Raw genomic sequence first — 9,659 nt, 5'->3', positions numbered from 1 at the left:
TAGCTTTCCTTCAAATTGTGCCCCTTGATCGCTGTGTATTTTCTGTGGAATATCATAATGCACAATAAACTTGTAAACTAAAACATCGGCTGTAGTTTTTGCTGTCTGATTTTTAGTTGGAAATGCCTGCGCATATTTAGTAAAGTGATCTGTAACTACAATAATATTTTGAAAACCATCTTTTGAGGATTCTAAAGTCAAAAAATCAATGCAAAGGAGTTCTGATGGTTGTGATGTGGTAATGCTAACAAGAGGAGCTTTTTCAGTCTGTGCTTTTCGAAGAACACACCTAGAGCATGTCTTGATGAAATGTTCAATATCTTTGGTCATTCAGAACCAAAAAAATCTATCTTGCACAATGCTTGTTGTTTTCTCTCTTCCAGGATGTCCCATATGTGTGTGCAAGTATTTCAAAACTGTTTTCCTGCAAGAATAAGGCAATACTACTTGTTGTTTCTTAATGTTAGAATCTCCATTCTGTGTTTCTCTGAAAAGAATACCATTTCTGATGTAAAACTTTTTAAAATTCCTCAACATGGCTAAATGAAAAGGAAGGTTATTGCTGGGAAGATTTTCTTTCTTAGGGAGAATTCCTGCTCTGACTTGCGAAATCCAAAAGCGAATGTCCCTGTCTCTGCATTGTTCTTTTCTAATGTTGAATTCTGAAATATCTGAAAATTCTGACTGAAATAAGTTATCTGTAACATTTGGAGAAATTGACAGATATGCAACAAAAGGAATATGTACATGAACATTACAAATACTTTTGATTGATTCTACAGATATTTATTCTCTATCACAAACGTCTGATAATTCAGGTATCCGTGACATACCATCAGCATCTGAATTACATTCACCTGGGCGGTAATAAATATTGAAGTCATATGTGGCTAATGAAGCTACCCATCTCTGACAAGTGGCATCTAATTTTGCAGAAGATAATACATATGTCAAAGGATTGATGTCTGTAATGACATCAAAAGTTGTACCATACACATAATCAGAAAATTTCTCAGTAATTGACCACTTAAGTGCAAGGAATTCAAGTTTATGTATCGGATAATTTTTCTCAGATTTAGACAAACCTCTACTTGCATAAGCAATAACGCGTTTCTGGTTATCTTGAAGTTGGTAAAGAATAGCACCTAATCCTTTCTGTGATGCATCTATATGGATTTCAAATGGTTGACCATAAATAGGAAAACCTAAAATAGTAAAATGAGTAAGACAATCTTTGAGTTTATTGAATGAACTTTCTTGCTCCACGTCCCAATGCTAGTTTGGTGATGGAACTGTTGCTGATTTCGCACCCCTTTTTGTTTTCTTTGACGAATCTGGAACTAAATTTGTCAATGGCCTTGCTACTTTTGAAAAATCTTTAATGAATTTACGGTAGTATCCGGCGAAACCTAAAAATCGACGAACCTGATCTGGATTTACTGGAGTAGGCCAACTCAATACTTTCTGAATTTTTTCAGGATCAGGTTCGATACCATTTTCGGATACAACATGCCCAACATATTTGACTTTCTTTTTACCAAACTCACACTTTTTGGGAGAAAACTTCAAATTGATTTGTCTAAGGCGCTGAAATACCTGTTCTAACCTGGTTAAGGTATCTGATGTACAATTGACGAAAAGATTATGCCTGGTAAGGTATATATTTCATATCATCATTGGATAGGTATGGGTGTGTAGTTTCTAAAAATAGCATTTCCCCCGCCAAAACACTAAAGGAAGGTAACTCTAGCCATTTGAAAATAACATGGAAAAACGCATTTATTCTTTGAAGATGAGCAAAAAGTCAGCTTGAAATTAATATTTGGAAAAATATATTGGACTAGAATGATAGGCAAAATATTTCAGGCATAATATGAATGTTGTTTCATTTATTGCATTCATTTCTAAAAGTCAATTAGAAAAATTTACCCCCCACCCCTCCACCCCCCTTACAGACACACACGACCCCTCACACACATTTTTAAAAAGAAGAAAAGTCGAGATGTGTCAATTGTATTGTATGATTAATTTCATGATTTTCTGGTTCAGGATACACATGTACATATATGCACAAAATGAATACCAGTATTTATGACAATTTGGTTACATGCACATGTAATAAACAAATCACAGGCCTTAACGATCACTTGAGTACCATACCCCATACATAGACCATGCGATTATTTTATCCACACACTTGTCTGAAAATAAAGATTTTCTAATTTGATTCAATATAATAATAAAATTATCAAATATAATACATTTTCACTCTACAGCCCTATTGGCAACATTAGCCTAGTATATGTTTACAAGAGGAAATGAAAAATGTAAAAATGTTAGCCGACAACACATGGCGGCGAACAAAGACCAACAACACTAGTTCATCTGAGAGTGACTAAGGTGAACTAAAAATTCTTGGTCAGCAGCATGCTTTGAACAGATAAAAAAATGGCACAATTTAGGCATCTAATCATATAAAACATACTTTAAAATAATTCCAATGTTATTTATTACAATTGTTTTGATTGGACAAAAATAAAGCTGAACAAGAGTTTTCACATCAATAAATCTGAAAACGCAATGTATTCATACACACCTGAAAACAAATAACATAGTGCGGGGAAACTATTCAAATTTTTGCAATTGTTAATAAAGTGAATAAATTGGAATTATAAGAATCAAACATTCTTTTTGAAGAATTTATCGATGTGTAAACTCTGGACATTTTACTCACAAACTTAACATAAACGTGCTCCGAGTCTAAGACACATCATTGCACTGTACAAGTTTGTATAAAGTAACTTCTAAGTAATAGAAGACAACATTTCTATCGTGAAAAAAAACCTGACATAATTTAGGTACTACATAATCCAAAACCTTACAGTCACTCGTAACTCGTGGTTTACTACGAGAGGTTTGGGCACAAAAAATATTGCGCAGACCATCTTCACCAGAACGCTTATGTATTAGTTTCAGATGATGCAGGCCAAGTCCGGAGCCTGCAACATTCTCTGCCATGTTCATTTTCATAACACCATTACCAACCAGAATATTCAATGATGGTAGATATAATGTTTTTGCGGAATTAAACTTATCTTGAAGAAAAGGGGTTTCTGCATCATATGCAGCTTTTGACAATTCACTTTGTGAAACAACAACTGAAAAACTTTTTGAGAGCATTTTCACATCTTCCACTGCATCATGTGCAGAAAAAGTCTCATTACAGAAGTGCTTAGCTAAAAAAATCTGTGAATACTTTTCAAGTTTCTTATGTTTTGAACGAATCAAAGACAACGAGTCAGTAAAACCAGACACTATTTCTAGAAAGTCTTCCTGTAATCCAATACAGTCAATGGCATGGGAAAGGACACGGAAATCGAACACACGGCCATTGTGAGCAACCAGTATAATTCCATATTTGCCAAATGTACCTAGCCACTTGAGGAAGTTCAATATCGCTTCACGTATGGGGACTGCGGTAACTTTGGATCCATGTGCAAATACAGAGGTCCCATCACAGACTATTCCTGTTGTTTCTTCTGCTCCGGGCTCTATTGGAATCTTTGGCAGAACATAAGTTGAAAACACATTTCCAGACTCTATCGCGACTGCGCCAATTTGAGTTATGTGAGGCATAGCTCCTTGTCTGACTTTTAAAAAGAAAAACACATTTATTTTGATTTGTGATCATGATTTAGAAAGCAAAAGTACAAATACCGGGTATATAGATAATCATTTTAGTATCTGTAATATCCGCAATCATATTTTGTCTGAAAAAAGGGAAAATTATCAGAGAATTTACTAAGGCCTGTAGTTTCAAGATCAAATATAATGTACTTTGCCTCCATGTTCTTCAGCTTTTGGACAGCACCAAAATTTGACTTGGGAATGGGATCCGGAATCTGTTCAATGTCAGCCTCTGTACTTAAACCAATCTCTATAAATACAAATATTGTGTATTTAGTTATTATGTAATGATTATTTGTCCTGATTTCTATCTAAGATATAAACTAATTACCTCCAGGAGGTTAATGCAGAAAACAAGAGGCCCATGGGCCACATTGCTCATCTGAGCCCCTATCTAAATATTTTCCAGTGTATTCATGTAATACTTTGGTGCCTATTGTGGCCCCAACATACCCCCCCCCCCCCGGTAGGGGGGCATGATTTTTACAAATTTGAATCTGCACTATGTCAGGAAGCTTTCATGTAAATGTAAACTTCTTTGGCCCAGTGGTTCTTGAGAAGATGATTTTTAAATGACTGTTCCTATTTTTTATTATTTCCCCTTCGAAGGGGGGCATGGCCCTTCATTTGAACAAACTTGAAAGCCCTTCCACAAGGATGATTTGTGCTAAGTTTGGTTGATATTGGCCCAGTGGTTCTGGAAAAGATGAAAATGTGAAAAGTTTATGCCGACGACACCAGACAACGGACAAATTTTGATCAGAAAAGCTCACTTGAGCCTTCCGCTCAGGTAAACGAAAATCATTTTACAGCGGAAAAATAGTGAATAGTGAACCTGATTGATAGATGGACCCCTCAGATGCCTCGGATGCATTCATTTGCATTACTCTTTCTTGTTTTAGGATAAGACGTCTGCGTTTTGTCCCTGGCAATTTCATCTTCTTCCTTCGTTTCACCCTGTATTCATCCACTTTGTTCGAGAACTTCATGTTGAAGTGACCAGGGGAAAGCCCATTTTTACTGAAAACCTGAAATCATTAAAATAAAGATATGTATTTCCATAATAGTTTTTCCCCAATTAGTCATTAGACAATATCACATTCATGATATAGCTTTAAAAATATTTTTAAAAGACAATCCTTGTGTATTTACATTGTATATACATGTATTTATAAAATTTACTTTTGAATAATAAAATGTGTTAAAATAAAAATCACCACAAAGTTAGTAATAATTTGAAAAGAGTAAGGAAACTCAAATGAAATGAACTTACAACTCAAAACCCAAAACAGAAACATCATTGGAACTAAAACTTCAATGCTTAAGTAGACCTCTGAGAGATATTTCCTTCCAATATTTATGCTGGCTGTTGTTGCATGAATGCGGAAATCTAGGCTTTCACTCTCCCCATAATGTAAATGTTTAGGGGCCTTCAGCATTGCTGCACGATTTGCATACTCGCATGCTTGACTGGAGCCAAGGTCAACATACATGGCGGACTTAGCAATAATTGGTTCAAAAAGTAAATCAAGTTTTTCACGTAGTAAAGGGGCACTAAGTGGTGCTTTGTATGGCAAACTTATGTGTGCATATTTCTTGTAACCACAGAAGTGAGCATGACAATGGTTGTGATCTCCACACTGGTGAGGTATAAGTGTCTGTAGGTTCTCACGCATCCCATTTACATCACCTTGGTTTTTGCTGAATACATACTTTATGCACTTATGGAGATGCTGAATTACCATATTACTGATTTTAACATCCTTCCTATTGCGGAGATCATAGAGAAGTTTGACTATGTTTTTATGCAATGATTCTTGTCAATTGTTTTCTTAACAGTCACTCCAAGACTCTTATGTATACGAGCCACAAGAGTATTATCACCATCACCCTCTATTACATCTACAGGCGTACCTTTTTGGATCATATCCTTGATGGCTTTCAGGCCTGCTTCACTCTCCATGGCCCTGGCAGATCCTCTGTGATTCCACACACAACGATGTTCCCGAACTTTTGCTCCTGATCTATTTCTCTTCCACCATTTGCATACTCCACAAGTGCGGTTATCTTACAACTGCCTTCAAAACCTTATTTTCTTTGCTCATCATGAATGTATGCCCTGGGAGAAAAACCATATTTATTTACAAATCGATATTATTTTGGGATTTAATTAAATTAGTGGTGCTACATGTTTTTAGAAATTCTGCATAACTTGACATTAGCTTGAAGTAATGTCATAATCATTTCACAAGGTACACAGACAATAAACCCTTAGACTAACATTCATTATTTTTTGATAATTAAAAAATCAAAACTTTGTCAGATATATACCTATTAAACTATCAAACCCCCTTTTCTGCCATCCATGGTCGATGCAAACTGTCATGCCTTTACGGGACTTAGGAGGGGAAGAGAGTTTCTTGACTGCTGGACGCGGTTTCTTTGATCTGTGGGCATCATAAGAAGTGACATCTTTATTGGGATCCATGATCACTTCATAAGTAGCCTGCTCAAGTTTGGATCCGTCAGAGCTAAAACATTATGTTATAATAATATTATATAATCAATCACCCCTCATCATGTCAACATGAAAAAATGAAAACCCTGGATAAAAAAAAAACAACCTAAAGTGATATATATATCTTGCATTACTCCAACAAGTTAGAGCCTCGGTCAACGTCCCTTATATACGTGGCACCAGGTCAAAAGTATCTCGTCATGAACCTCTAGCAGGCTTGAGTAATCCTTCATTTGTAACATGCATTTACATTTCTACACTCTGTGTGCCATTGTTGAGATCTACTGTGAACATAGGATTGTGCACTGAATTCAAAATTCAAAAGATAATTCAAATGACCCTGACATATTAGAAATTGAAAATTGTTCTATCACAATAATTCGGTATAATTCTACGTCTAATAAAAACCCTACCTCTGTAACATTACATGTATAAAGACATTCAAACTATCTCGGTGATATATTGTTTACAAAAGAGATCCAGACATGATGGAAATTGTGCACAAAAAATGATGATGTAGTGTCTGCATGTTAAACAAAGGGGCAGTTGTAAGTTTAGATGTAAGATTGGAATTTAATATTCACTTGACATAATCTGCTATCATTGCTTTTACAATGTTATTTCCAATCGATTCGTTCACTATCAAATTTCAGCTGTCATTGATAATGACGACTGTCAATATAATGCATGTGCAATTTTTAAAAAGTAGTAATGAAAATAATCTTTACCTGTTTCCATCACCTGGAGAATCAAAAGAGGTGCATGTACTTTGGTCTGCCATTCTAGACACATCTCTGTGCAGAATTAAAATTAAAATGTTACAATATTTATAATACTAATACACATGGTGTTAATCATTTTACATGTTCTAAAATACACTTATCATAAACATCAGAATATATATATATATAATAAATTTACCCATGAAATTCATCTGAAATAACAGCAACCCCTAAGTCGCTAAACTCCTCCTTGAAATATTCTTCTTTCTGTGAAATACCTCTAAAACAACCAAGTTTAAAGATTTACATGATCGATATTTATAAACATTTTTATATCAAATTGAATGAACATAATTTTTTTAAAAGAAAAAATAGCAATGAAATTTTTATTACATCATTTCTTTCTCATAGGCCATGACACTTTCTTTCTTCATGTTTTCTTCCACGTATTTCTCGATGAACTGGCCCGCTCTTCTCTCCATTGTTTTCAAACTTCTGTTGTTTATGAAGGGAAGGTCAAGAGTGGTAAGCAGGTTGTTCATCCGCTGGGGTCCACAAACACTGTCTATCATTGCTTCAATATAACATGGTGCTGTATGGTGAATAATTCTTTTTTTTTTATGTTTCATTTTAAATTTGTATTTTTAACACATTTATACAAACTGTAATCTACACTCGTTCATTCACACTTGCAATTACTCTGTGCAGCTTCTGTATCAACAATAACAATGGACTGTATCTATAATATACATACACACACATAAATATATATACACACATAAACATACATATGTACACATTCAAAGATAAAGGTAATTATTTTATTTTTCATATAAATGTATTGTAATTTTTTACAAACTACTAGTCCATTATATTATGATACAATGTCCATATACCAAGCATTTTGGATTTGCTATGAAATACATTTTGACAATATAGTTCAAAATTTCTATAGTATTTCAACAAATTAATTGCATCTGGCAATTTGAGTTTTGAGCCCTGAGATCTGGAGTAATATATGTGCTTTTTTGCTAACAAAAAATAATTCTTGCTAAACTTTATGACAATGTAATGCTACATGTATTTCATAAGATATAATTTGTTTATAGATAAATTATATTTTTAAAAAACGACAACATACCTGCGCCGACTTTAGTATTTATGCAAAAACTTGGCATCCCCTTGTCGTTTTCTTTCTCACTTCTGTGGGTCTTCCCATACGGTATCCCGTTCAGCCGGAGACAGAGTGTACACTGGATATAGAGATATCCACCTAGTCCCAGTTTCATCTCGCCCTTAACTTATATTTAGTTAAATAAAGAGACCCGCATTTACAATGTTGACAACTTGAAAGTGCGTCTATAATTGACGACCACTCAACGATTCGTCGACCTTTCTTCCACCCCGCAGAACTGAATTTCTTACTGTTTATCAATGTTTTCATCCCGGGAAAACACACCTCACAACATTCCCCTTCACAATAATGTCCTGACACATAATTATGATCCAGAGTAAGTTCATTAACATTTACTGACCGTACCATATCGGTTTTTTTTTTTAAATCGACCTTTCTTGTTTCGTTTCACGGCGGCCGCCATTTTTGAAAACTGTTTATATTAACGACGTCGCGTCATAACAGTCATACAAAGAGATTTTAATTTAAACGATTACAAGTTTTATTAAAGCACAAAATCAAACATTTATTTGATAGTTTTGACTATCCAAAATGTTAGATTTGTTCATAATGTTGATTTTAAAGATTTATGCTAGTTTCCGAATATTACCGAGGTCATTCCGGAAAATACCGAGCTCTCGTGCTCAATTGTACATCAGATACCTTAAATGGTCTTCAAAGCTATTGGAAAAAATAATGATGTCATCAAGGTATACGTAACAAATCTTCAAATGTAAGCCTTCAAATGCTTCCTCCATCAGTCGTTGGTATGTCGCGGGCGCATTACATAACCCAAATGGTATTCTATTAAATTCATAAAATCCTAGTGGACCTACTGTGAATGTTGTGCGCTCCTTATGTTTCTCGTGTACTTCTATTTGGTGGTATCCACTTTTCATGTCCAGAATTGTGAAGAATTGGTTGTTTGACAAAGCTTCCAGAATTTCATCTGTCCTGGGCAAAGCATAGGAGTCTTTCTTGGTCCTGTTATTCAATTCTCTGTAGTCAATGCACATCCTAAGCGATTCATCCTTTTTCCTACATAGGACTACATTACTGGACCAAGGAGATTTGCATTTCCTGATCAGACCAGCATCGAATAGTTGTTGAAGATGGTTCTTAATTTCCATGTACATTGTTGGTGGGATTTTCCTACATCTCTGTTTGAATGGAATTTCATCTGATAACTCGATCTTGTGTTGTACTATGAATTTATGGCCAATATATGTGTCTGATGATGAAAACACATCTTTTTGGATTTCAAACATTTCGGTTGAGCATCACTGAAGAGACATTATTTGTCGAAATGCGCATCTGGTGCATCAAAATTGGTACCGTATACGTTTTACATTATGACCCCTGGGTCGAGGCCTCTGCTGCTGGACTGTTAGTCCCCGAGGGTCTCTACAGCCCAGTAGCTTAGTACTTCGTTACTAGCTTGAAAATATGGATGTATATTTAATTGCTGTTATAAAATTTAGAAATTCATTTTTAAAATTAAGGATTATCTCCCTCGTGCATAGCTCTTATCCTTGGACGAATTTGACTCCACTTTTTT

The 9,659-nt window shown here is 34.9% G+C and overlaps 2 protein-coding genes across 5 annotated transcripts; both read right to left on the bottom strand.

The window, feature by feature from the left end:
• Positions 1–1,997: 1,997 nt before the first annotated feature.
• LOC130050282 (DNA polymerase III PolC-type-like) lies at positions 1,998–5,738 on the bottom strand. The gene is made up of 4 exons (XM_056149892.1): positions 5,602–5,738; positions 4,523–4,715; positions 3,803–3,937; positions 1,998–3,650 (listed from the first exon to the last, which is right to left on the bottom strand). Exons 2-4 carry the CDS (start codon positions 4,674–4,676, stop codon positions 2,761–2,763), a joined length of 1,179 nt encoding a protein of 392 aa, XP_056005867.1. The 5' UTR covers positions 4,677–4,715; positions 5,602–5,738; the 3' UTR covers positions 1,998–2,760.
• On the bottom strand, positions 5,669–8,653 carry LOC125659786 (uncharacterized). Of its 4 annotated transcripts, none has more exons than XM_056149894.1 (7): positions 8,069–8,172; positions 7,591–7,666; positions 7,321–7,501; positions 7,127–7,207; positions 6,934–6,999; positions 6,019–6,218; positions 5,669–5,806 (listed from the first exon to the last, which is right to left on the bottom strand). In XM_056149894.1, exons 3-7 carry the CDS (start codon positions 7,497–7,499, stop codon positions 5,751–5,753), a joined length of 582 nt encoding a protein of 193 aa, XP_056005869.1. In that variant the 5' UTR covers positions 7,500–7,501; positions 7,591–7,666; positions 8,069–8,172; the 3' UTR covers positions 5,669–5,750. The 4 variants fall into 4 exon arrangements, with proteins under 4 accessions (XP_056005869.1, XP_056005870.1, XP_056005868.1 ...); XM_056149895.1 differs by having other exon boundaries at positions 7,627–7,666; positions 8,069–8,166; XM_056149893.1 differs by lacking the exon at positions 7,591–7,666 and having other exon boundaries at positions 8,069–8,653.
• Positions 8,654–9,659: the final 1,006 nt, after the last annotated feature.

The sequence above is a fragment of the Ostrea edulis genome, chromosome 9, assembly GCF_947568905.1.
Source record: "Ostrea edulis chromosome 9, xbOstEdul1.1, whole genome shotgun sequence".
Lineage (NCBI taxonomy): Eukaryota > Metazoa > Mollusca > Bivalvia > Ostreida > Ostreidae > Ostrea > Ostrea edulis.
This window is presented reverse-complemented; position numbering and strand designations above follow the sequence as displayed.

Bases quoted from the DNA above. Each gene is read 5' to 3' on its own strand.
- LOC130050282 (XM_056149892.1), bottom strand. From the start codon at position 4,676: ATGAAGTTCTCGAACAAAGTGGATGAATACAGGGTGAAACGAAGGAAG. The intron at 3,938-4,522 runs GTTCACTATTCA...TTGTATTTATAG, and splicing joins GGGGTCCATCTATCAATCAG to AGATTGGTTTAAGTACAGAG. The intron at 3,651-3,802 runs GTAAATTCTCTG...TCTTTTTAAAAG, and splicing joins TCTTGAAACTACAGGCCTTA to TCAGACAAGGAGCTATGCCT.
- LOC125659786 (XM_056149893.1), bottom strand. From the start codon at position 8,216: ATGAAACTGGGACTAGGTGGATATCTCTATATCCAGTGTACACTCTGT. The intron at 7,502-8,068 runs GTATGTTGTCGT...GTTATATTGAAG, and splicing joins AAATACTAAAGTCGGCGCAG to CAATGATAGACAGTGTTTGT. The intron at 5,807-6,018 runs GTATATATCTGA...TTTTTCTCCCAG, and splicing joins GGGGTTTGATAGTTTAATAG to GGCATACATTCATGATGAGC.